Consider the following 26358-nt stretch of genomic DNA (forward strand, 5'->3'; position numbering starts at 1 on the left):
GCTGGCTTACGGGTAGCGACATTCTGCGTGGCAATCCCGCCATTCTGGGCCAGAGCTCCAAAACCGGCGCCTTTTTCAAACACGGTCCTTTGCTTCACAACACAACACGCATACGTCGACAATGGCCTTTCGGGAAATTCCCACGATTGACCTGGCATGGGCTGACGACCCGGCCCGCCGACAGGAGCTACTCGCCGGACTGCGTCACGCGCTTGTCGACGTCGGCTTTTTGTATGTCGCCCACCACGGCGTGCCGGACCAGACAGTGGACGACATGGTCAAGGTGTTGCCGGCATTGTTCGCCCTGCCCGACGAGGCCAAAGACGCCATCAACCTGCGCAACTCCCCACACTTTCTGGGCTACAGTGCAACCGGCGCAGAAACGACGGCGGGCCAGGCGGACCGACGCGAGCAGGTGGAGTTTGCGACGGAGCGTACGGCGAACTGGACCCCGGACAAGCCAGTGTACGAACGTTTGCGGGGTCCGAACCAGTGGCCCAAAGCAGGGGCAGTGACCGTGCCCGGAACCAACCGCGACATTCGCACCGTCGTGGAGGCATACCTGGATGCCCTGACGGCGTTGGGCGAGCGCTTCCTGCAGCTCGTCGCCGAGGCGCTGGACCTACCACCGGACGCCCTCCAGCCGTTTCTGTCTGACCAGCACCGCCTCAAGCTGGTGCGGTACCCCGGACTGGAGGGCTATGACGGGGTCCGAAGCAAAATCAAAAACAAGGTCATGGGCGGCGTCCAGGGCGTCGGCCCGCACAAGGACTCGTCGGGCTGGTGGACGTTCCTCCTGCAAGCCAGTCCGCCGCCCGTCGGTGGGCTCCAGGCGCTCAACCGCGCCGGCCAGTGGATCGACGTGCCCGCCGTGCCGGGCACGTTTGTGGTCAACATTGGCCAGGCCTTTGAGGTGGTGACGCACGGCGTGTGTCCGGCCACGACGCACCGCGTGGAGGTGCTGCCGGGCGCGCCGGAGCGGTTCAGTGTGCCCTTTTTCCAGGGCGTGCGGCGGGACTTGACCAAGGCAGAGGCGCTGGGGCTGCGGACGCACTTTGAGACCACGTTTCCGGAGCGGTTTTTGGACGCAGGGGCGGCCGCACCGGCTGGAACGACCGAGATGGCCGAGTCGGCGGAGGGTCGCCAGATTGACTCTGCGTTTTTACGTGGCCGCTACGACACTTGGGGCGAGTCACAGCTGCGGACCAAAGTGCGTAGCCACCGCGACGTGGGCCAACGATTCTATGCAGATGTGTACGACAAGTACATTCACGACGAGGGCGTGGAGGCGGACGCGAAATGATACGGACGATTAAAACTTGAGAATGGGTCGTAGCTGTATTGAACTAGGAAGGAAGCCATCGTCGAGCGGAGCATAGCTTTGGATACGACAGAAACGAGACAAAATAAAACAGACAAAAGAAGACCAACATGAAGCTACAATATTCCAAAAAAAAGTATAAAACACCAAAGAACAAAAAATCACTGTAAAACGTAACAAATGTTTGAAAATGTGAAATGAACGCATGAGACAAAGTACTTGGTCGTACCGGATGACCTGGGTATCAAAGACATTTGCAAAAGAGCAGATTGGTACAAAGTTTAGTAAATCAACTACGGATGTCTGCGGGAAATTCGTTAGTCCGGTTTGCAATAAGTATGTTACCGTGCACACAGGTGTGACCACAGCGGAAAACGATTTCATCGTGTTGTGTGTAGGGCGTGAAATATGTTGTTATTTTGGGGGGGGGAAGGGGGGGTCCGTTGCTTACCGTGTGTGCGTGTGACATCAGAGACGAAATTCAATCCTCCTCGGATTCATACCGCGAGCGTTCGTGAGAGACAGTCTCTGCCACGAGAGGTTGTGTTGGTGGCGTGGTTGGCTCTGCGTGTGAGATGGCAATCCTTGCTAAGTCGCTCTCTATGCATGACGTTTGCTTTAATGGAGTTAGCGGTGTACGGTAAAAGAAGACATCAAGACAGGCCTATTGAGACGGGAAAGCTTACTGTCATTTGATGTGCCCGAGAGCCCGACAAAGTATTGTCTCGTGGTGTCTCAGGAGCCTCTCCGCTCCGTAGTTCACCAATGTCGGTGTCGAGAGACGCGAACCTGACTTCCAAACAGAGGCTTCCCATGTAGTTTCGCTCCCACAACTTGCGCATTCTCACCAGCCAACACTCCCAGATCCATCCAAACGGAGAGAACACGGCATTGTTGCTGCCGAGGCCATTGTCCATCGCCGCCTTTTGCACACGTTGGTGTGTGAACCGGCGCACCTCCTGGAGCAGGACTTGGTCCACGAACGGCAAGCGAGGGTTCAGGTCCAGGATCTCGTTGTAGTAGCTGCAAAACAGATGGGGCAGGTACAGAACGTCGTAGATGCAGTAACGAACGAGGCCGCGGGTGTCGTCGTTGGGATCGAGTGGGCCCTCGGAAAATTCGTTGGCCTTTGGATTTGACCGGGCGGCGTTGCGGAAATGGCACCGCATACGTTGCTTCTGATCGGAGAAGCGCCCATATGCGGCCGAGCTGATTTGGAACTTGCGCAGGCGATGGGTAATCCTGTCACGCGCCTTGCCGAGTTGCATCTGCTCAGCTGGACCGCTTGGCCCGCTTGGCCCGGCCTGTCCGGCCTGTCCGGCTTGGTCAGACGGGTCAGGCTGTGCAGGCTGTGCAGGCGGCTCAGGTTGGCGGTAGTTGCCTCGCAGATTCGCTTTGAGGATGTTGACCAGGCTCATGAGCCTGTAGTGGTCGTGAAACTGATGACGGCTCTTGACGGCCTCTGCATCTGGATCCGTCCTTCCTCGCTCGGTCCTTCCAATTTCTCGGCTGGGTGCCAGGACGGCCTCGCACAACTGAATGTCAAAGAGGCCGCGGAACTCAACGTTGCTGGGAGCCTTCAGAGTCCCACATTCACCAAGCGGTGGCTGCGAACCATCTGCCTCGGGCACTGCGTTCGTCGTGCTCGACGTTCCCACCGCCATCGGCTTCTTGCCTTCCGCTTTGGTCATTGTCCTCTCCCTTTCCTCGTCCGCCATTTCCGCTGCCTCTGTTCCCGTTACCTCCTCTTCCCTACAGGCACGTGGCGAGCCCGGGCCGTCGCCCTCGTCGTCCGCATGGCCATAGCGATCGAAGCGGATGCCATACACCGCATCGAGGCTGACGGCCGGCATGTGCGGCGCAAACATCAGCTTGGCCTGACGGCCGTCCTCCATAATGCGGCGCAGGGACATGTCGCTGTGGCCCTCGGGGTGCGTTTCAAACGCCGCGACACCCAGCGTTTTCACGTCAATGACGCGCGGCTGGCAGGCGGCGAAGAGTTCGGCTGTGAAGTAGGGCCGCAAGGCAGTCCCCCGGGCCCGGTTGGTGTTGCCCAGCTTGGTCCGGTTGTTGGCGATCAGGATCGGGTCGTAGCCAGGCCCGTTCAGACGCAGCTGCATTTTGACATCGGCCTTGACGGTCATGGCGCAGATGTTGTCGTGGGCGCTGCCGACCATGACGCCCTGGAAGCCGAGCGAGTAGACGTAGCCGAGCTCGGGCTGGGAGTGCAGGAGATCCGCGAGGTACGTCTTGAGAGCGTCCTCGGTGTCAATGACCGCGTTGCTGTCAATGGGGACCCCGTCGTCCTCGGCGGCGGCCTTGACGGCATACTGCAGCCCCCTATTTTCTGGCAGCCTTTCGTTGTCCTTTGACTTGTTCCTGTAAACAGGCTTTTTCTCGCCCTGGCCACTTTTCTTGCCATTGCTGCGGCGGCTGGGGCCGCCCTCGTTCGGCGGATGGCCTTGCCGTTGGCATTGATACCGAGCCAGATCGACCTGGTGCACCGTTCGCTGTCGTGGCAAGGGACCCGGAAACATTGCCATATATGCGTCACCGCCGTACACAGTGAACGGCGCTGCCTGGGGCGCACTATGAAAGTAGGGGTCCATCGACAGACCCAGTGCCGGACCTTGAAGCAGGGGTGGAGGCCGTCTAAATGGTATGGCTGGAAGAACCCAAGCTTGGGACTGGGGCGGCATGGGTTGCGGCCATAGATGGTATATTGGGGGCATCTGTTGGTTGTAGATGCAACCACCTGACAAGACCATACTGCCCATGGAGGAATTTCCGTTGCGGCGGTCCATGGGCGGGGCAACTCCATATGGCTGGATTTGGAAGTTGTGCCGGTCGTTGTTGCCATTGCTGTAGTTGCTGCCGTTGTGGCTATTGTGGCCATTTTGACCATTGTGATAATTGTGACAATGACGATTATAACTATTGCTGCCATTGAAGCCACTGTAGCTATTGTGACCATTTTGACCATTTTGACCATTTTGACCATTAAAACAGTTGAAGCCATTGTTGACATTGTTAGAGTTGCTGCCATTGTTGTAGTCGTTGCCATTGTTTTGGGGGTTCCTTCCCAAAGTAGGGTGAATACGGTTGCAGCTGCCGTTCCGGGCATGGATGCCGCCATTCGTGAAGTAGGAGTTGTCATAACTGGTGTGTCTGCGGTTTCCATTTTCGGTGCCAAAGCGCCCATTGTTGGCAGGGGCCCCGCCGTGCAAATAGTCGTTGTGGTACATATCTGTGCTGGAGATGGTAATGTGCACCTTTGTAAGACCTTCTGGCGAAGATGACAATTTGGTGGATCCAAAGATATCTCCTCGAAAATCGACCAGATTTGACGTTGCTTCGTAGTTTTGCAGAATTTGGCGGAGTTGAGAGTCTCATGAAAGTGATAGTGCGCTTGAACGGGCCGCTCGTTTTGTGATTTTCGATGCGGATGCTGTTGGGGAATATGGAATAGTGGAATCGGGGAGATGCAAAGATGAATTAAGATATTTAAAATGGGAGGGTTAGTGACACGGGAGACATGCAAAGAGGAATAAGATTTAGAAAAAATGGGAGGGCTACCGGCACTGGAGAGATGCAAAGAGGAAATAAGATTCAGAAAAGTCTTCGGGCATAGCGTCTCCCCCCCCTCCGTTGTTCTAATCTCTCGTTATATATACTTATGTCATCAACATCTCGAGAATGTATTGTGGCCTATCGTTTTGTGACCGGAGAGTCAGTTGCTCTCCAGACTACAGCCGTTTTACAAATCTCCCAACGACCGGCTGACATACACAACCCCTACGTAGTCCCAGCCACAAAACGAGTAGGTATGGGGGGGAGGGGGGGGGGGGGGGGGCGAACTGGTAGGCTGTGGTTCTTGGCCGTGCGTCGGTTAGTCGGAATAAACTGCACATCTGTCACTTGCCTCGGTGTGCTGGCTGAGGACGAAGGGCGCGAAAGTCGTCTAGCCCGCGGTTTAGGACAAGGAAGAAGATGTACTTCTCGGAAAGGCCAGCAATGGTGCATATGTTGGCTGAAGGAGAAATCACTATGGTTGTCGGCTGTAACTTTTGCAGACTGTGTATTCAAAACGTCCATCTCGGAGATGATGGTTCAGTGGTTTATTCATGATGACGTAGCAGAGAGCATCACCTTCAGGCTGGAAAAAACACCCAAGTCGCATTTCAACCCTTCTAGAGGACGGAAAACCATCGTGGCAAGGGTACAAAATTGAATTTTGACGTTGAGGCATTCTGTTGTTGGCCTTCTTCTTCGTCAGACTTTTGTTCACTTTCCATTTGTGTCAGTGCTCCACTGTGTTTACATGGCAAAGGAAATTTTAATATTCCGTAGTAGGGAATTTGGGGGTCTGGTTTGTGTAAGTTGACTTTTGGTCCGTGTTAGTGACTTGTAGTAGGAGCCGACCCTGTACTAGCGCCATACGGATGTTTGTCGCGGGTACTTTGAACTAAGCGAGTTTGTGCGGGATAAAGAGGTACCTCGCCGTCAACAATAATTTCGACCCTCCGAATGCTTTTCACCAACTCATAAGACTTCGTCTTTTTCAAGTCTAATTTTGTTAAAAAACGGATATTTACAGATACGTTTCCTTGTCATCTCCTGTTCACCACAAAGTCGTCATGCTTGATAGTTGTGAATCTCCTATGTGTTGCTATTATGACCGTTACCTCTCAGATTAGCGTTGGGAGCGTACCACTACTCTTTGACACGTTCGAGTTGTTGGAGATATCAAGAAATTACAACGGGAAACACCACCTAATATAGGTAGGGCTTCACCTTGAGGATCCCAGAGACGAACGTTGTACTCAGCACACAGGGTGGAAGAAAACTAGATATTACATTTACTGTCAGCTGACCTGTCCGCTGTACACAGGCAAAAGCAATGTTAGTCATACCGCATGGAGTAATCCGGATATACTATGTCGGCGGCCCAAAAGCGACGGCGTACATTCGCCCATGGCCTTGATGGCTTATTGATTGGTGCTAGTGGCACGATTGTATGTCGTAGAGTCGAAAGAATTTTGCTCAGCTCTCGCCCACTTCACCCTCCAGTCGATTTGGGGCACTCTGATGTTGATCTTTGGAGGGCAGTAAAAATATGCGACGCAAGGCCACCGAAAACAACTACAATACACAGGTATCTGAATATTACAATCGTAGAGATGCTGGCCCGGCTCAGTCTATGCCGTGAAGAATTCATCTGCTGAAATTAAACTAAAGTTATTATTAATCTTGTACTTTTTATTCATTTTGTTAATATTTCTTTACATATGCGAATTTGCATCGTATGGTAATCAGTCTTTGGGTGCAAGTCTATATCATAGGCGTGGGGAAAGAATCAGAACGACTACGAATTACTGTCTAAGCAAACATAGACAGGGGACCAAATCAGATAAGCTCGAAAGATCAGTACTGATGGACCCTGATTCCATTTATCGATCTGCGCTCCCATTGGCCCACGCTCTTCTCGCACGAGAATTTAAGATTCCATGCCAAAGCGCAACGTAAAGCACATACTTTTTTATACATTAGCTCTCCCACGGCAAGAAATCACGTACTCCCGTTCGAAGGCGATTGCTTCGACGTGTGTCGCCTTGATTTTGGCTTGGCTCCGTGTACTTGACGGCTTTGATCACTGCGCCCCAGATGAAAATGCGGGGCGATCCCCCCCGCAATGCAGGTGCTGTTGATATTTCAGCACAATTTAGCCAATGAGCAACCGCTGCGAGGCCTCTCAACGGCAGTTCACTGGGCACCACAGCGCTTGCGGTACTTGTGGCAGCCTCTTTTAGGCGACACGGGTGGCGCCCGACACCCCAGAATAGCAGGGAAATTAGTGGGGCAGCGCGTCTGTGCTCCGTTTAGTGACCACGACGGCCAAAAGAGTCATCCGGAGGGAACGTCTCGTGGATCACGGCGCTGCCCATCGCGACTTTCTTGACATACAAGGGACGTGCGAGAGGGCATATAAATTGGCTAGGGCAGAAATCGACGGCACATCGTAGCAGCACGCATCGTCACGAACCGTGGCAAGTCTCCAACCACAATATTTCCCCCCCCTTTCAATACCCTTCCTTCATTTTCGACAATCGTTGCGCCATGGCTGATGCTCACATCCCTTCGGGCCCGGTTGATACGGTCCCCGAGAACCTGAAAGCGCGCATCAAGGCCTCGTACGATGCGATCGCGCCCGTCTACAACAAGTGGACTGTCGACCACTCGCCGGTGCGCGTTGCGTACCTCGACCAGGTGACGGCCAAGCTGCGGCCCGCTGGCTCGACGGACAAGACACCCTTGCGCGTGCTCGAGCTCGGCTGCGGCGCCGGACGCCCGGTCACCGAGAAGCTGCTGAGAGAGCTGGGCCCGGTGCACGTCACGGCCAACGACATCTCCACGGGCCAGCTCGACATGGCTCGCGACGCGCTGGGCGAGCACGGCGAGAAGGTGTCCCCCGACGGCACGAGCACGGTCGACTGGGTCGAGGGCGACATGATGGCGCTGGCGTTCCCGGATAACTCGCTTGACGCCGTCGTCGGCTTCTACAGCGTCATCCACCTGCCGGCCGCCGAGCAGGCGACGCTGCTGGGCCGCATTGGCCGCTGGCTGAAGCCGGGCACGGGCTACTTTTTGGCCAACTTTTCGGACCGCGTCATGCCGGGCATGGTGATCGACAAGTGGCTGAAGCAGGACGAAGGGTGGATGTACTGGAGCGGACTGGGGATGCCGCAGACGGAGGCGGCTGTGGTCGGTGAAGGCGGCCTGACGTTGGAAGTGAGCAAGCTGGAGTCGGACGATGTCGACGATGTGGACTTCCACTGGGTCATTGCTCGCAAGCCAGAGTAGGAGTGGTCGGGGACGTCATTTGTCCGGATGCAATTATGGACAGTAGCTTGGATGATGATGTACGCATTTCCGACAGCATCTCATGAAAACGAAAACAGCTCATCACTCGTAAAATAATGGATGGCACTGAGAGGCAGGTGCCCCTCTCCCTTCCTTGGTTGAACCTTCCTCTGTCGACCGCAGCTCCCCTGGTGGGGCGCCTACCTATTTCGGTTGTTTGAGCCTACCTCGTGTTCTTCTGTTTATTGCTTTAGCCTCCTTCGCGTCTTTCTCCTTTTTCCTCCTCTTCGTTCAACGACCATTTTACAGCCCCCCCCCCCCCCCCCGGGAATCATCTCAATCATTTACCACTGCTGCGACCATGTCGACTGCACAAAAGGCCACAAGAGCCGCCCAGACATGACGACGTCGAGGATAAGTGGTTCAAGTCAGCCCCGCCATTTCTTGTTTCGACAGAGGAAAAAGAAGTCGCCTAGACGAGGGGACAGACACCAGCTTCCACGATTCTTTTGGTTGCCACCGGCGGAAGCTGTCCGTTCCGCAATGGCGGCGATCGTAAACATGACATTGGTGAGAATAACGACTTGGAACCAGTGCTACCATTGACCTCAGCGGCCTTTCAGTCTGCTAAAACACCAAATACACCGAGGACAGTGAGAGAGAGACCCGCGTGCCTGGCATGAACATACCCTGCAAGGATGGCAATGTGGCGACACTCGGGCGGTGACTGTCAGACGGAGGCAATGACGGTGTGATCATGCAGCAGGTCTCCATGTCAAGCCCAAATACTGTCTGAGCTCATCTTTAATACGCTAACGCAACCATGACGAACATAGTTGAATTGTCCTCCGCGATGTCGCACTGCCCATGTCCGCTCGCCAATTCAGCATCCCACACTACATAGCATAGCGATGCACTGAGATCAACGACATCGTCGAGCCGTTTTCGAGTCGGCGGAGTTGTCGGGGCACATCGGCCCTGAAGAAAGCAACTAGCAGTTTTCACAGTCACGAGCGTTGCGGTGATCACGATGGTGTAGAGCTCGGAACATACAACAAAACAACATAATGTTGGGGGTAGCAACAAAGTACTAGCAACCAATACTTTACAAACGGTCAGTTGTCACGTCCCTTGTGTCTCTCATCGACTTGACATGACCATTTACATACAATTAGTTCCCTCTCTCCTACATGGTTGGAGGTTTCGGAGGGACCGACTGTTTGACTGGCGGCAGGGCTAGGATCTTCTTGGCAGCGTGCTCTGCCAGAATGACAATCATGGCCGACGGGTTGCCGGTGATGTGGCCGGGGAAGACCGAGGCATCAACCACAAACACATTGTCCGTGCCGTACACGCGCGTGTCGGTGTCGACCACGGCCGTGCCGCCCGCGCGGCCATCGTCCACGCCCATCTTAGCCGTTCCGATCCAGTGGTTGGAGCAGCGTTGCGCCGGCTTGGCGGGGATGCTTGCCACATAGTCGGCGACGGTCACATTGGGCGCAGGGCGAACCCAAGTCAGATTGGCCACAGGCGACAGTGTCTTGACCAGGTTCTCAATACCGCGCACAACGGCCTCCTTGTCAAAATCATCGTGCAAGTACGGTGGCGTCGAGACAAACGTGTCCAGCCGCTTCGTGATGGTCATGCGGCCGCGCGAGACCGAGCCGGTGCCCAGGTACTGCGTGATGGTCATGCTGGTGTTGCTCGCACCCTCGACACGGGCTTGCCACTGCAGATGGCGAATGACGCCGTCGGTGCCTCGGATCGTCTCCCAGAACATGGGCCCCAAGTTAGGCGCCGCCTGTGCAAGCATACCCGTGCGGTTGGCCAGGTACCTGTCCTCGTCGCTGACAACGGGCGTGTCCCAGGCGGCGTAATAGTCGTAGAAGACGACGTCCGGGTGCGCAATCTCGATGTCGGTGCCGACATGGTCGTTCAAATTGTATCCGACGGGAAGATCGATCCAGCTGTCTTGGCCAATCATCGTGGCACCATCCTCTGCTGAGTTTTTAACGATGTTGAGCTGGTCGGCCGGACCGATGCCGCTGCGCAACAGCACTTTGGCCGATCCAAAGGCGCCCGCCGACACAATCACACGGCCCGTGCCGGGCGTCAGCTGCACCACTCCCGCATGACCACCACTTCCACCGCCCAGAGTCGTGCACTCGATCTCGACGCCCGTGGCGTGTCCGCCCGTGCGTACCAGCCGCCGCACCATTGTGTTGGGCCACAGGGCAAACTTGTCCGGCCCCCGCTGGCTGGCCGAGACCAAGTACGTCGCCAGCGGACCGCTGCGCTCGCCGCCGCTGTACATGAACGTGCTGTGGCCAAACGTGTGGTTTTTGAGCTCGGGGTGCTCGTTGGGCACAATCTCCTGCCACCCGGCCGCCTTCAGCCCGCCGCCCAGCATGTCGAAGCCCTCCTGCCGGTACAGCTTGCCGTCCATGGACGGATGCGTGGTGCCCGGGATTCTCGAAAAGACGGTCGAGGTGGCTTCCGCCATGTCGTCGAACTTCCAACCGTCGGGGAAATTCCAGTTCCAGTCCTGCGGGTTCGGCTTCCACCACAGGCCCGAGTTGACGGCCGTGCCACCGCCCAACACACATCCCGCCATCTGGTCCACGTCTGTGCAGGCGACCCCGACCGAGTCGTGCCAGATCTGGTTGCACAGGCCGGGGACATCAAATCGTGTCAGGTTCGTGTTGTCGAGCCACTTGGGCTTCATCGTGCCGCCCCACCGGCCAGTCGACACAGGACCCTTTTCGAGCAGCAGCACCGAGTGGCCGGCTTCGCTGAGACGGTCGGCCATGGGAATGCCGCCGGCGCCGCTGCCAATGACAATGTAGTCGTACGTCTTGTTGGCGGGGACGGCGTGGCAGGCAGGGGCGGTGCTGTTGCCATCGCGAAGGACGAGGGCCGACGCCGACGTGCCTGGGAAGTCAGTATCGTGTCGGCACGACACACACGTGGGGCTCGACAAACTTACAAAATGACGCCACGGCCGCCGCAGTGGTTAGTTTGCTGAGGATGGCCATGATGAGAACGGATGCTGGTGCAAATGGTGGGCTCAATGGTGCGCTTGCGTCAACGCATAGGGAATCGATCCTGCTCCGACGGCATGGACGAACCTACGACGTATTTAAGGGAGCCGATAACCCAGTAAACCGGCAACCGGTGACCTCTCCATCCATCCCCTCATCTTACCCTGCTTCCATATTGGCTTCGTCCAGACTTTTGCTTTGACCCCTGGCTCCTGATTGCCGACCCTCCCTCCGTAGTCCCGGGGGCGTAGTGGAAAATAGATTAGACAGAGTGGTCGAGTCGTGTTCTCCGTTTAATACTTCCGACGAACAAACCGTTCTTGCGCCTATTCTTGTTGGCGACCGTTGCCGATGCCTAGGAGTTTACTCTATGTGCTTGTGGTCATTTCACTTTTGATACACTAAATATAAAGTGCCGTGGCCATTTCGCCTTGATAATACCAAGGACCTGCCAGAAGCTTATCTTTTGTTTCCGTTCTGTATCTTACGGGCAGCCGTCCGCTGATTCCACTAATAGGGCTTAACGGAATACATACGTGGGGACAAGTCTGGGGAAAGGGAAGGGACAGAAGCGGGAGGAGAGTGCGAGGAAGTTGAGAAGTAAGGGAACAGGAACAGGCAATAGTAATCTGTGGACGATGGCGGACGTTGACGTACGGGACACCGAAAAGGAACAGAGAAATGGAGCACATAAGGAACCCCTCTCCGCAATCTACAGCATTAAATCTCCGCTCCAGATTAGCCGTTGAAATGTATATTTTGATTTCATCTTGGCATCTCCGTCCGGAGAAAGCAAATAAACACAACTTTGGGAAACATCCGGATAAAACCATTCATTGTCTCTCTCAGCCTCTATTTGCCACCAACAGTCTTCTCTGTCCGCCTCGCTAAACTGGATAGACACGCCACACCGAAAGTTGCATGAAACGAAAGGGAAAAGGATGGCAGCAATCAGTGCCCAGTATCGACGGCGCCCTTAACATGGGTAATATATATCCCAGTCTCATGAGCGCTTATTTGGCAGGAGAGAACGTTGGTCGACAAGAATCGATACGGCAGTTCGTCCACGTACTGTTTCTCTCGAGTGTTCATCCAGCCGAGTGTAGATGATGGACAGGAACGTGTTTTTCTGCAAGTCACGCGCCACTGGATACAACGGACGATCATTTTTTCCAGAAAAAATATTGATTGGTATAGTATGCAAAGCGAATGGCTGCTCTGAAGCAAGAATGTATGCAAAAATAAAAGAAGAAGAGAGCGAAGACGAAGATAAAAGACCATCAAACAATTGACCAAAGACCAAATCCCCACAAGGTACCCAGGATCCCCAAATCCGATTCAAAACGCCAAAAGAGCCCGTGCCATGCAATCCTGTGCTATGCAAATACCATTGTTTCCGTCTATTGGGCAAAGGAGAGAAGAATGAAATTGTAAAAAATAAATAAAAAGGAGAGCGCCGCCGTCGTCGCCACATCCTCTTTTATCTTTAGAAACCGCTCAGGGGGTTGGGGTTGGGAATGACATTCTCGGCTGGGTTGATCCACGCCGGCACCTCCGAGACGCCCGTCAGCGCCGCCGCCGCCTTGTAGGCGGTCAGCGTGTTGGGCGTGTCAAACTTCTGGTTGATGACGCCGGACATGCCCGCCTGGCAGTGGTTGCCCTTGGTCTGCGCGCAGTAGTACCAGATGGGGTTGCTGTTCTGCACGACGATCTGGAAGACGTCCGGGCCCTGGCCCGAGGCGACGGGCTGGAAGCCGGAGAAGAAGCCGGCGCCGCTGCTCAGGGGCCGGCAGGGCGCGCCGAAGCTGGACTGGGCCACGGAATGGTTGGCGGGCAGGTAGTGCCACTCGATGACGTCGCCCACCTCGGCGACGACGTTCTCGGGGTCAAAGTGGAGGCCCGCACGGCCGGCGACAACCGTGTGGGTAATGGCGCGCTCGCCATTGGTGCGGGAGACGAGGTTGCCGCCCGTGGTGGCCGTAGGCACAGCTGAGGCGGCCGCGGCCAGGAGGGCGACGATAGAAGCAGTCTTGGCGAACATGTTGATTGTGGGGTGATAAATGGAGAAGGTGGTGGAGTGTTATGTGTTGGTTTTGTTGTGTTGTTGAGAGTGGTGAGAGTGTTGAAAGTGTTGATTGTTGATTGTTGCTTGTGAGTAAGATGTTGAGAATACGAAAAGAAGTTGTCGATTTCAATGACCAAGTCCTCGACTTTTATAGACATGTCCTCGTCTTCCAAAATACGCCCATTGCTCGTAAACAGCAAATTTCCACGATCTTACTCAATCTCACCGTGTGTTATTTTACTTTGTTAGCTTCCTTTTGGTGATATTTTTGGCATGCAAGCCTCACATCAGCATCGTACGCTTCGCATCGCTATTGAGCCACCATCCGTGTAAGTGGAAGGACTCGACTGTGGCTAACAATCTACCAAGCGTGTCTTGGTGCGACGAGGAGAGACTGGGGCTGGACTGGACAACGGAACGCAGCCATCAGGACGGTGGCTCAGCCCCTTTCGGCATCTGACATGCCCGCTGAGGAGCGTTGCATTTGTCCGTCTCCCATTCTCGACCTTGTGGGCTGTTTGCGTTGCATCCACTCAGAGCCCCAGTTAAGAATAGCCCAACAGTGTGGCTCTGCTTCCCCGAGCCTCCAGTCACTTGTTTCTCCACAAAACAACCTTATTTCAGTTTCGCCACGACTCTGTTTCTCTGTTTCCTCTTTTCGTCCGTCGCTTCCGGATGCCCTCACCGTGCTTCTGACTGTTTGTCAGCTTGTCAACTGCCAGTCCCAACTGCCCGGAAAAGCAGCAATCCGAGAGGATGAGCCGCAGTCGGCTGCCCTTTGCTTTCTTATTCTTCGTTTACCGTATTTTCACTATTTTCTTGCCGTCCCCTACCGTCCTCCTTCGACAGCCTCACGGCCACACTTGACCAACACATTGCTCGACAACACATCCCGGTTGTATTTCTAGCTGGTCGCCACGCAGACACTGCGCTAGCTCACCTGCCGTGCTGTGTACGACGCAGGGGTGAGTGTTGACAAACGAAACATACCATCGTACTACACGTGCCACAAACGGCAACGCGTATTCCTCCGACAGAGGAATAGACACATGCTATGACACTAAGTCCTGAGGCGTGAGACGCGAGATGAGAGACGTGAGATGAGGATGAGGGAAGCCACTGCAATGTCCTTTTAGACGCATAATTTGCATACCCTGTCCAGTCCGGCCAATTTCGCCAGAGAACAGGGACAGAAATACACAGCAGCCGTACTTAGTGCATGGTACGATGTATACGACGCAGGATCCAGCTGGTCGGTGTCTTACAGACGCTGAGGATCAAAAGGCCAGGATTCGCAGTGACAAAATGTTACATAGTATTGGAAAATGAGAGAACCGTCATTTTTGCCCTACTCTCACAAATACGAAAGTAGACAGGGAGTGGTGAGAATACAACTATTTAGTAAGAGCCAGCGAAGAAGACGGAAAATGGAGAAAGACCAAAAAAAAGGCGAAAAAGAGAAAAAAAAGAAGAAAAGAAGAAGAAAAAAAGAAGAAAAAAAAGAAGAAAAAAAAAGAAGAAAAAAAAAAAGAAAAAAAAAAACAGAAACAAGAGACAAAGTAAATGGGGAACGTGGAACGTCCTCTGCGTGTCACGAGAATACGACGTCCTTGAGCCACTACTCATCAGCGAACCCCTTTCTTCATTACTGACTTGAATATTTGAAGTGAAGTAGCGGCAGTGACATGGGGAACGGCGGAAATAGGACAGAGCGCGTCTTGGGCGTGAGACACACAACGAGCACAGACCTGCCATCAACTTTTGACAATGAGCACAACGCACGTCTGTAACAAAGCCTGGCCACAGCCTTGGCACAAGGACAGAATCTTTGTAAGGTGACCAAAAATAAACAGACCTGCAAGATCGTGCCCCGTGGGAATCGAAAAGACACTACCTGGCACTCGGTATGAGAGAGGATATGGCCTTACGGGGGTCAGCAGGCAGTGCAGAGTGCCACGACATGCGCCGGCATGCGACGTGCGTCTCGTGCATCTCCGAGACCTCAAATTTAGTCGCAGCTCCATGTTTGTAAAGGCAAAGTCACACAGCGCGTTGTAAGCGTGAATGGTTATGCAGACAACAGCAAATAGCACCAACTCTTTTCATTATGACGACGTTAAACTCGCAATTAAACCACACTGATTAGCTTGACCGATTTCCGTTGTTTGTAGGGGATATTCCATTTTACTCGTATGACAAGCACAGCCAAACGCCAATGCGAAAATGTTGCACGATGGGAAAGAAACAAAAAGAGACACTCGCTATCTTTTATCCGTTACTCATACCGTCTTTCCTTGCGCAAAAACGAAAAGAAAAAAACGAAAAGAAAAAAAAATGGTAAGTAATGCATTCTACAAGGTCTCAAAGACCTGTTTGAAAATAGCCCGACTCTTGAGCAGGTTGACGACACGCAGGCGTTCGTTGTCGAGATGCGCCGCATCGCTGGCCTGGCCACACGGCAGGTGCGCGGCGGGCGCGCCAAACTGTTTTTCGAGGAACCGGATCGCGGGGATCGAGCCGCCTTCGCGGATGTAGAGGGGGCGGCGGGCTTTGTAGACAGGCGACGGCACGGCAGTCCTCGCCGTTGTGGCCGCTTCGGTTGCCGTCTCGGTTGCCATCTCGGTTGCCGTCTCGGTTGTCGCCTCGACATTTTTCTCCTTCTCCTCCTCCGGCTCCACCGCAACAACCGGGCCGTCCATCCCCCATGCCTTGATAATGGCCGCCTCGAGTGTCTGGAAAATGTAATTGTCCGGGTCGCCCAGCCAGGGCTCGGCCTTGTTGTCGACGTGCACGGTCAGCGTGTTCGTGGACTCGAGCGCGGCAAACTCGCTCTGCAAAAACGCCTCGAGGCTCGCAACAATGTCGTCGAGCTCCTGGCCCGGCACCAGCCGAAAGCTAATGTTGGCACACGCGTGGCAGCTGACCAGGCTGCCGTCCGGGCCGGACACCTTGTAGCGGTGGATAGTCAGGTTGGGTTCGCGCCAGCGGGACATCAGCCCGGCCTTCAAAATATCGGCGGGCTCGCTCGTGTCGGGGTTGCGCTGGACGAGCATGCTGGTGATGGCGTCGAAGCGGGCCTCTTCTTCGGGGCGAAGGGGCAGGACGCCGTCGTAAAAGGCGGGAATCATGACGCGGTTGCGTGGTCCTTTGAGCTTCGAGAGGACCATGGTCAGGTCCGACAACGGCTCGGCCATCATGTAGGAGCCGTCGACGCCCGAGTGCAGGTCCGGGTTGGCCGAGTCGACGCAGACGGTGGCGTGCAGGACGCCGCGCAAGCCATACGTCAGGCACGGGGTCTCGTCGTCGAGCCAGTAGCTGTTGGCCAGCAGAATGTAGTCGATGGGACCAATCAGGGCCTGGTGCTCGCGCACCGTCTCCTGGAAACCGCGCGACCCAGTCTCTTCTTCGCCCTCAATCAGGAAAATAACGTCCGACTCGAGACTCTTGGCCTGCAACAAGTCGGTCACGGCATACAGCGCCGCCATGATGGGCCCTTTATTGTCACTGACGCCGCGGCCATACAGATAGCCGTTGACGCCCTTCAGGGCGAACGGATCCGACAACCACTTGCCCTTTTTCGTGTCGGCGGCAACGACGTCGTAGTGGCCGTAGAACAGAATGCGTTTGCGCCTGGTTTCAGACGTGCCCTCGTGTACCTCCTGCTGCTGCTTGCCCGCAAACTTGGCATACACCACCGGGTTGTGGGCCTTGTCGCGGGTCTGCAGCATCTCGACCTCGCCGCCCAGCTTCTTGAAGAGCGAGCAGAGGAACGTGGCGCCGCGGTGGCAGTCCTCGGCAAATTCGGGCCGCGACGACACCGTCTTGTAGGCGACAAAGTCGCGCAGGTTCACAATCATGACGTCTTCCGCCGCTGCGACAGCGGCCGAATCGCCATTGGCAGCCGTCTGGCCATCGCCCAGGGCACCCGTGCTGCAGCGATCGCCCACGCGCCAGATGCTGACGATCTCATCGTTGGCGCCCGTAATGTAGAGGCGGGCCTTCTTGTACGTTGTGGTGGCCGAGGCCAGAACCTTGCCGTCGTGAGCCTGCCAGCGGCTGATGCACTGGTACTTTTGGCTGACGCTGACGGTCTCGGTGGACGCAGAGGCAGACGAGGACGACAGGTCGTCGGAGGAAGCGCCGCCGTAGTGGACAGTGTTGTGCTTGGCGGCAAAGCCGTTGGCAGAGGCGCTGATGAGCGCGCCCCAGTTCATCTGCAGCGTCATAATGGCGCTGTTGTGGGCCTTGATGACGCGCAGGCGCTGGCGCGTGTCCAGGTCCCAGAGCTCAATGACGCCGTCCAGCTTGCCACAGTATAGGAACGAGCCGTCAATAGCCAGTGACAGCACGGATGCGCCGTCGTCATGGCCCAGCGTCATGACCTCGCGGATCGTGCCGCCGGTCTCGTCCATGTCGTCGCTGTCGTCCGCCTCCTCCTTGTCGACATGTCCAGCACCGCCCTCGGCGACCTGCCCAATCTTCCACACCTTAACCGTGCCGTCGCCGCCACCGGAAATCAACACCTCCTCGTCCACACCCAAGTTATGCGCCGGCCCCCGCGCCATCAGCATGCTGTACACGTAACCATAGTGCGCAAACTGGCGGATGGCGCTCGGGTGTACTTCGAGCACGGTCTGAGCACGTGGTATCAGACCCCACCGCTCCTCGTTGCGGCGCGGCGTCGTGGTGCCGCCCACGGCCTTGGAGTCGAAGAAGCGGTGCTGGCGCTTGTCCGGGTGGTGAGCCGATTCGGGGGTGACGCGGCGGCGCGGGTCGTTGACCTTGACCCACTGGATGGTGGTATCTTGGGCGCCAATGTAGACGGTCTGGTGCTGCACGGACAACGCGACACTAAAGATGTCACCGACGTCGTAGGTGCTGTAGATTTCGTACAGACGCTGGAAGGTCGTTGGGGACCAGATGCTGATGGTGGCGTCGCCAGCAGACGAGACGAGGAGGGGGCCGGGTGGGAGGGAAGAGGAGTCTGTCGAGGGGTTTGTCGAGGAAGTGGAGGATGTAGAGGATGTCGAGAATGTCGAGGATGCCGTGCCGGCTGGCGACATGAACAGGCACAGGACGCTGCGCTTGTGGGCTTGGATGCGGGTGACCTGCTGGAAGCTGTCGAGGGACCACACGAGAATCTCACCATCGTGTGTGCCGGCAAAAACGTACTCGCCGCTGACGGCAATGGCCAATACAGAGCTGTCGTGCTTGAGGTCGTGAAGCCGTTCGGGGGGAGAGCCTTGCGTGCCACCCTCGCCGTCGGCCATGGCCAGCGTCGCCGACGACGACGACCGCGGCGCGGCCTGCGGGGGGACGACGGCCGGCATGACGGCTGTGTCGAGGTCGGTAGTCAGTTAATGCTGGTGGCAGTGTGACAAAGACAAAGAGATCGGGGATTTATAGAGAAAGGGGAGAGAAGAAAAGGAAAAGTTGTGTGTCTAGGGGAGGAACGTGCATTAGGTGACGGCAGGTGCGATGTATTGCAGTCAATCCAATTGGGGAAGCTCGTTTGACGATGATTGGCAAATGCATACGGAAAAAGCAGAGTGGAGCTAGTTGAAAAAACGGCAGAAACTGGGTGAAAATAGGAAGGCACACTAAACTGAGACAGCTTGACAGCGAGTCACAGGTGCCAGACCGCCCAAGATGTGCCGAAAGCGAGGCAAGCACGACCAAGAAACGGCGCTAACACAAGTTGCGCCAGTGCTGTGGTTGATCTCGCCATGGCATGACAGCATGACAGCATGGCAAAAATGGCAGGAGCTGCCCTTTGTCATTAGCAATTAGTGGGGCGTCTGGACCACTGGGCCACTGTTTCCCCCAGACTCTGGCCATTCCTTCCCAGAAGGTGGACTTTGGGGAGAGGTGCCGTGGCGCTTGCTGTTTTAGCGGCCGTCCCACGGGCCGTAGCAGTAGGTGGAAGTCGAAGTAGGGAATTAAAAAAAGGACTGTGAAATTGAAGGGCAGATGTTGGGTTTCTCCGTTGATCCTCTTGCTCTCCTGTTTCTACTCCACATATTCGTCAAGAGTGGTGACCTGAACAAAATGCAGGTTCCGTGCAAATGTGACGAGACGAGTATGGGGTGACTGGAGTGAAATAGGGGATTCCTTAAAGGAAAACGTAAGAGAAAAGTCACGAGACCAGCATAGAATGAACGAAACAAAGAAGAAAGGACAGACATCCAAAGTCGCAATCTTCACGATAGCAAAGAAAGTGGCAGAACTCACCCACATCCAGTATTTCGCCGCCGTCGGCTAGTTGCCGTTCTCGGCAACTCGGACAGCCTCGAGGCATTTGCCAGCCGGCTTCTTGTTTTCTGTCTAGGACCGCCAGGGGTGTGGAAGTGTTTGAGTTTGTCACTGTGGTCGTTGTAGACGCGGTCGTGGTGGTGTCGATGCCTCTTCTCAGAACCCCCACGCCTCGTCGCAGTCCAAATCCTGGCCGCATGCCAGCCGCGGCAACGGCCACTACTTCTGCAGCCGCCATCTATGGAAGGGACAATCTGGGAGATTTGGGTGACTTGGGTGATCTGGGAGAGTGTGATCTGGGAATTCTCCCTGTGTTGTCTGAGTGTGGTATGGTGTTTATCTGGCGATGTCGACTCGGAGACGATGAGGTAGCTACAGCAAGGCCGACAAATTCGACAGGCAAAAACGGCGGTCGCCGTCTTTTGTACTATTCTCGCCGCACAGTGTCACCGGTCACGGTGTCCTTTTACCTTCTTTCCTTCTTCCACTTCTGCCCTCTTGTCTGCCAACTGCCTTGTCCGCCTTCTCACATACGGCCCTGGTTGCTTTGATTGTCTTCGGTTCAGTGTGCCGAATGACGCAAATCAACATACAATGGCATCATAAGAAGAGAATTAGGAGGTGAAGAGAAATACACATAAGAATAGGTAGAAGAAAAAAATATTTCAGGGGAAGAAGCGGTAAATCAAGAGACACGAAAGACGGAAGCTTGCATGGAAGCAAAAGGGGATGAAGCAAGGGGAAGGGGACCAATAAGTCGAATTCCGGAGCAGCTCGGATCTGTAAATTAATAAGACAAAAAATGTGCGTGAGACAAACAGTGTAAGTCATGAGAAGCGGGAGTCATGGGGCGGACCCAGTAGTATGTTGTAAGACTGCAAGCGGGAAGGAGTTATGTGTTTAGGGAAAAGTGGACTCTCTTTTCTCTCCAACAGGAGCTGCATTCGCCAGAAAGACGGTGAAGAGATCAGATGTCGTGTTCCCGTCTTCTCGTTTCCTCATGTCTTTGACGCATGTGTTGTTTTGCGTTGCTTCGTTTGCATATGTCCCCTATCTAATTTTCTTGCGCACTTTTCTCGCTCGGCCAGCACCACTTTGCTTTACCGAGATCGGCGTTTCCGTCTGTGCTGTGAACGATTCTGTGAATTTCGCTGTGATTTGAGCTGCATTACTTTCCCCTCTTCACGCATCCGTCACATTTTCAGCCTTGCTTTGTTTCTTGGCAGAGCCCCGTTTTTATTGGACAATTAGAGCACAGCAAAAGAAATTCAAAATGTCGAAAAGTAGGAGAATAGAACAAAAGAAAAGAAAAGCGAAAAATACACAAACGAAGGAGCCAACTAGTCGAAGAAAACGGCGTTCACTCAACCAACCGCAGTGTCCTTCACATTCGTTGCCAGGTTATTCGCTCAGGAATCCCGTCGGTCATGCATTTGGTGTGTCACAAGTACCAATGCAACGCACCCGATCACCGCTGACGACTCTTACTTTTGTGTTACCCACGACTTGTGCCTCTTGTCCCGCTCGCGAGCGACTGTAGAGTATGGACCAGTGCATGCTGTGGGTGTGTCACAGAATAAAGAGTAGACTGTGCTGCGCGACATCTTCTCCGGCCCCGTTCCAGTTCAGTATGTACGGAGTATTACGTACTCCTTTGATAAGATTATCATAGGCCATAACCAAAGCTGTGCGTGATAAATATCGCAAGCAACACAGATTTGCGTTATATTTTAGTTTTTCTCTCTTATTTTTATTGCCTTAGATAGATATAGTTCAACTTTATCTACCGGTGATTTCAGTCGTCAGTTGCGCCTTATTTTAAACCCATCCTTAAAACAGACAAAATAGAATGCCATCACTTCCACTGCCTGTCCTTCGTGTTTCCCTTTGCGTGTTAATGTTGTCCCACATGCTGGATATCAGTCAACAAATAAGGCTGACTAAAGTGACAGAACTCAGAAGCTTGGTACTAAACAGTTCCATCACAATATGAGTTTTTTCATCTATGTGAATTTGCATTTGAGCCACCAATATGATGCTTGTCCTTCTATGAAGTTTGGTTTGCCATCTATCCATTCCGTTGGGCTTGCAGATGTCAGGCTTCTCGGGGCAAGCTTCGTGCACGATGAATACATTGTATAATCAAAAGAATTATGAGGAGTCACGGGATGTCACTCAAAGGTGTTAAGTAGGATCAAATATCTTTATTCTATGAGAGTACCTCAGGCTGTCGATTTATTTAGTCTCCTATTGGAACGTCATATTCGGTGGGAGCTTGGTACACGACGTGAGGTGCTCACTGACGACGCTCAGGACCGTGTGTGAATCGTCACAATACGTCTATTGGTACATGCCACATACAGCGGTTATTTCTCCCTTGTTTTGGATTTGGCAGTCAAAGGATGATTTCTTCATCACAATTCTATTTAGAATTTTATCTGCCATAAAAAAAAAACCTGCAAAAAAAAACATCCGTGATTTAAATAAATCCAAATATTAGAAAATGTAAGAGTATCGTATATTTCACTTCCTTATTTATCTCAAACCGAAAATTCGTCTAGGACAGTTCGAAGACTGACCTCTATTTAATCTACGATTCTTTCACATAACAAAAATGCAGTGACTGATCACGTATCTCAGCGAGCAGCACGAGCATCTCGACTGGATATGATTACATAATCACAAAGGGTGACATATCACGTGCAGATTGCTGCAAAACCTGGTGAAATTTTCTCTAACCGACGCGTGGCGGGACACCCCGGCCGAAGAAAACGTAGAAGGGCGAAGAAGGTAAGAGTGCCCGCCAATCGTTGTTCCCCGTAGCCAAAAAAAAAGGCAAAAAAAATAAGGCAAAAAGAGGCACGCTTAGGTCTGTCGATTTTTTCTGCCAAACGCAACCCGCACGACGTCGAGCGACCGACTACAACGACCATACCACGACCGCGTACTTTACCCACTCATACTCACCCCTTCTGGCCACGACGCTTGTCAACAACGACACTTGCCAGCGACGACCGCGACGACCCTGACGACTACGACGATTGCACCTCGGCGAAGATTTTGTCGTCTGGGATCGGATCTCTCTGTCCGTCCTCGCGAACTCGCAATCGTACTCGCCCCGATTCCCGGTAGTTGGTGCTTGACGGCAGCACAGTCTCGGTCTCCTCGACTTCGTCGACTTTCCCCGGCCGTCCTTTGTCTTCCTCCCTACACATCTCACAATGGATCACGGCCGCGATCCCTGCCCATATGTCATTCTCAATGACTTTGGTGGTGCCTTTTGCATGGGTGTATGTACGACCAGTAGTGTGTGCTCTATCGTACAGAAATGGACCCTGCTAACTGTCTCTGTTTCTAGGCCATCGGTGGCACCATCTGGCACGGCATCAAGGGCTTCCGCAACTCCCCGTACGGCGAGCGCCGCATCGGCGCGCTGACGGCCATCAAGATGCGGGCTCCGGTGCTGGGCGGCAACTTTGGCGTGTGGGGCGGCCTGTTCTCGACGTTTGACTGCGCGGTCAAGGGCGTCCGCAAGAAGGAGGACCCGTACAATGCCATTATTGCCGGCTTCTTCACGGGCGGCTCGCTGGCCATCCGCGGCGGCTACAAAGCGGCGCGCAACGGCGCCATTGGCTGTGCGGTGCTGCTGGCGGTGATTGAGGGTGTCGGCATTGCGTTCCAAAAGATGATGGCGGGTGGCACGAAGCTGGACTTGCCGGCGCCGCCGCCTCAGCCGGAGAAGATTGCTCTGTAGGGGCCCGAACGACACCTACGACGACGACGATCCTTGGATCACGATACGACGATCCACAAACATATACACCACACTACTCCCTCTTTCTATTTTGGCTTGACTCTGGGTTTCTTGGGTGTTCTTTTCTTATTTTCCCTTTTTTTGGTCCTTCGTTCTCGTTTCTTCTCTTTCTGTCTTTATGGAGAGGCTTGTCGATATCTTGTCTCATCTGCATTCTTTCATCTCCTTTGCATACAACGAGGACTGGCGTTTCAACGGCAATTTTGTACTAAAAATAGACCGAGGGGAATGGGAAGACCATGTCGGTGACGCAGGACAGGGATATACCATCTTCGCTCCATCACGGCGCACCGGTTGTGTTGGACTACGTTGACACCATTTTTATCGTTTACGTATCTTTCACACACAAAATACATATAATTAAACGACAAGCACAATCTGCCTAAACAATGCAGGGGCATTCGAATCGTAACATCCACGAGGCCGTGGCATTATATCATTCAGTCACATTCTTCACTCTTTGGCCACTTCCAAACCAAGAGGTCCCGTGTACAGCGGAATGGGCGACGCCTCGTGGCCCCAGCCCGACGGCTTGGTCTTGGCAGCGGCAGCACCGCCGGCGCCGACGACGATCTGGCGCGCCGTGGCCACAATCTCGGCGCCGCGCTGGGCCACCGCGTCCTGCAGCGCATCGAGCTTTGCCTGGAACGCCGCGGCATCCTCCACGTTTGCCTCGGCCAGCAAGTCCGTGAGCTGCAGGGCGTCCTTGATGGCCATGATGCCCCCCTCGCCGCGGAAGGGCGTCGTCGGATGGGCGGCGTCGCCGATCAAAAAGACACGCCCGCCGTGTGTCGGCAGCGTCGGCAGCACGGCATCGTAGAGGCACAGGAACTCCTTGGTGACGGCGGCCGGCCCGCCGTGGCGCACAATCGCGACCTGCGCCGGGTCGAAGCCGGCCTCCTCTTGGTACTGGACGACGGCATCGTATTTCTGCTGCTGCGTCGCCGTCCGCAGCCAGTGGTTTTTGTTGCCGTTGACGGGGTCGGCATACGACGGGTCGCGCATGTACTGGAGCCAGTAGAAGCGGACGGCGTCCTTGTCGGGGGCCACGCTGTCGACGCCACAGAAAAACGTGCCGCCGGGCCGGATGACCAGGAACGAGCTGAATGCTATGCGCATCAGCCGGGCTGCCAGGCACTCGTTGCCGTCGGCGTCCGGCGCGGTGTAGCGCAGCGTCGTCTCGCCGCCCACCATGGCCATGGGCAGCGGCTGCAGCGTCTCCGCGTTGCTCACGCCCAGCACATGCTCCCGCGTCTTGCTGAACGTGCCGTCGGCGCCGACCAGCAAGTCGCCCGTGGCCGACGTGCCGTCCTCGAAATAGGCCGTCACCGTGTGGGCCGCGCGGTCTTCGTCGAACCGCGTCAACGCCTTGCCCCACTGCACATCCAGCCCCGTCAGCAGCAGCGCCCGCAGCTTGCCCCGGTTGGCCCGCACACAGGGCGTCTCGGGCGTGTCGGTGACGCCGATGCGCGCGCCGCCGGGCGGGAACAGGACGACCTGCGACGGCAGGTCGAGCGGCAGCAGATGGTTGGCGTCGCGAAGACTGGGCACGTCGTCGGGCATGAAGCTGGCAAAGTCGTCGTTCATGGACAGGCCAATGGCCCAGCCCGGTTTGCGGGCGGTGAGGCTGGCATCGCGCTCGAAAATACTAAACGAAATGCCCTTTTTGCGGAGGAACTGCGCAAAAAACAGGCCGCCCATGCCGGCGCCGATGATCAGCACATGGGGCGAGCGAGGACCGGCGGAACCCATGACGAGGGGCTGGTGGGGAGAGAGTGTGTGCAGAGAAAGAGTGAGAGGCTGACAAACAGGCAGCTGAAGCTTGGAGGACTAGCTCACGGACAAGGGACGGACGAGAGAAAGGCTCGGAGCGGAGAAGAGTCTTGGGACGGAGACAAGGGAAGTCAAGAGAGAAGAGAGAATGTGGAACGAGACGGCGACGACTGTTAACGAGATGGGTAGAGATCTTTGAAGTATACTCTTCGTTCCCTTTGCTTCGTCTCGCTTCTCCCTCTTTCTGTCATGTCCTCTTGACGCCATTGCATCTCCGCCCGCATAAAATGTGACTGAATTACGAACGCAAAAGACACACACTTCCGAGAGGACACCGAAGATGACCTGACAGGTCCTGCATAGTAAACCAAAGGACCATTCACTGCCACAGTTGCAGAACTGCATCTCACAAATGGCCATGAATGGAACGAGGGGTAGGCCCGATGTCACTGTCCAGGGTGTTTGCGGTGCCTTCTGCTTGTTTTGGCTAGGCAATACTGGGTCGGATGCATGGTGGAGATGTCTGAATGGCGAGGGGGGATGAGCAAGGAATGGATAAAGAGTGGGCACAGCTGCAGGCCGAGTGGTCAGCATTGGCGAAGTAGGCAGTCGAGGCAACTCATGCAAGGTGGGAGACAATATCAAGACGTGGACACACGCAGACATCTCACGACGGAGGAGGGGGGGGGGGGGCACGGAATTTCGAAAGTGGTTGTGTTGTGACGTTGGACTGATTATTTTCAAAAAAGGAATCCGACAACTCACGGTGCATTCTATACCGCTGTCAATGGCCAGGAGCGGATGGACGGTCAAGACTTGAGGCGTATCTATATAAACTCGTACAGTTGTACGACGTATTGTATATGGTACCGTGGCTGTGGTTCGCCTCTGGTGGGTTGTGGTTGTTGTGGCTAAGTGTGATGCATCTGTTGTTGATTTCGGATATTGTGCATTTCTGCTTCCAATGAGGCCAACCCACCTGGACAATGCAATTGTTTGCGGGTTGTTCCCGAGTTTAGCGTCTTCAGCGGACTAGCGTTCATTAAGACGAGATCCTGCACAGTTGCGGCCTGGCCTGTGGTCCCTGAACGGAAGCCACTTAGGACATTACCTACCTCCTTAACATGGCCCCCACGCTCTGCTGTCCTGGTGGAACCTTTTATCCGTCGGCGTTTTGCGTATTTACACAGGTGCCCACTCACTGTAAACTACTTATTATCGGACAATTCCC

At 54.7% G+C, this 26358-nt stretch overlaps 7 protein-coding genes across 7 annotated transcripts; 2 read left to right on the forward strand and 5 right to left on the reverse strand.

The window, feature by feature from the left end:
- Positions 1-187: 187 nt before the first annotated feature.
- On the reverse strand, positions 188-4566 carry SPBR_03887 (uncharacterized protein; the record flags this gene model as incomplete). Its single annotated transcript, XM_040762175.1, has 5 exons — positions 188-444; positions 474-691; positions 731-1173; positions 2008-3950; positions 4092-4566. The coding sequence occupies 5 exons, from the start codon at positions 4564-4566 to the stop codon at positions 188-190; spliced, it is 3336 nt and encodes a 1111-aa protein (XP_040623322.1).
- Positions 4567-7438: 2872 nt separating this feature from the next.
- SPBR_04000 (uncharacterized protein) lies at positions 7439-8182 on the forward strand (the record flags this gene model as incomplete). The annotated part of the gene is made up of 1 exon (XM_040762287.1): positions 7439-8182. The coding sequence occupies one exon, from the start codon at positions 7439-7441 to the stop codon at positions 8180-8182; it is 744 nt and encodes a 247-aa protein (XP_040623323.1).
- A 1186-nt stretch (positions 8183-9368) lies between these two features.
- Positions 9369-11217, reverse strand: SPBR_03930 (uncharacterized protein; the record flags this gene model as incomplete). The annotated part of the gene is made up of 2 exons (XM_040762218.1): positions 9369-11113; positions 11169-11217. The coding sequence occupies 2 exons, from the start codon at positions 11215-11217 to the stop codon at positions 9369-9371; spliced, it is 1794 nt and encodes a 597-aa protein (XP_040623324.1).
- A 1492-nt stretch (positions 11218-12709) lies between these two features.
- SPBR_04009 (plastocyanin-like domain-containing protein) lies at positions 12710-13264 on the reverse strand (the record flags this gene model as incomplete). The annotated part of the gene is made up of 1 exon (XM_040762296.1): positions 12710-13264. One exon carries the CDS (start codon positions 13262-13264, stop codon positions 12710-12712), a length of 555 nt encoding a protein of 184 aa, XP_040623325.1.
- Positions 13265-15639: 2375 nt separating this feature from the next.
- Positions 15640-18618, reverse strand: SPBR_03899 (di- and tripeptidase; the record flags this gene model as incomplete). The annotated part of the gene is made up of 1 exon (XM_040762187.1): positions 15640-18618. One exon carries the CDS (start codon positions 18616-18618, stop codon positions 15640-15642), a length of 2979 nt encoding a protein of 992 aa, XP_040623326.1.
- A 4143-nt stretch (positions 18619-22761) lies between these two features.
- Positions 22762-23294, forward strand: SPBR_04011 (IM17 NEUCR Mitochondrial import inner membrane translocase subunit TIM17; the record flags this gene model as incomplete). Its single annotated transcript, XM_040762298.1, has 2 exons — positions 22762-22830; positions 22899-23294. 2 exons carry the CDS (start codon positions 22762-22764, stop codon positions 23292-23294), a joined length of 465 nt encoding a protein of 154 aa, XP_040623327.1.
- Positions 23295-23807: 513 nt separating this feature from the next.
- On the reverse strand, positions 23808-25106 carry SPBR_03953 (uncharacterized protein; the record flags this gene model as incomplete). Its single annotated transcript, XM_040762241.1, has 1 exon — positions 23808-25106. One exon carries the CDS (start codon positions 25104-25106, stop codon positions 23808-23810), a length of 1299 nt encoding a protein of 432 aa, XP_040623328.1.
- Between the last annotated feature and the right edge of the window lie 1252 nt (positions 25107-26358).

The sequence above is a fragment of the Sporothrix brasiliensis genome (genome assembly GCF_000820605.1).
Source record: "Sporothrix brasiliensis 5110 chromosome Unknown Cont12, whole genome shotgun sequence".
Taxonomy (NCBI): Eukaryota; Fungi; Ascomycota; class Sordariomycetes; order Ophiostomatales; family Ophiostomataceae; genus Sporothrix; species Sporothrix brasiliensis.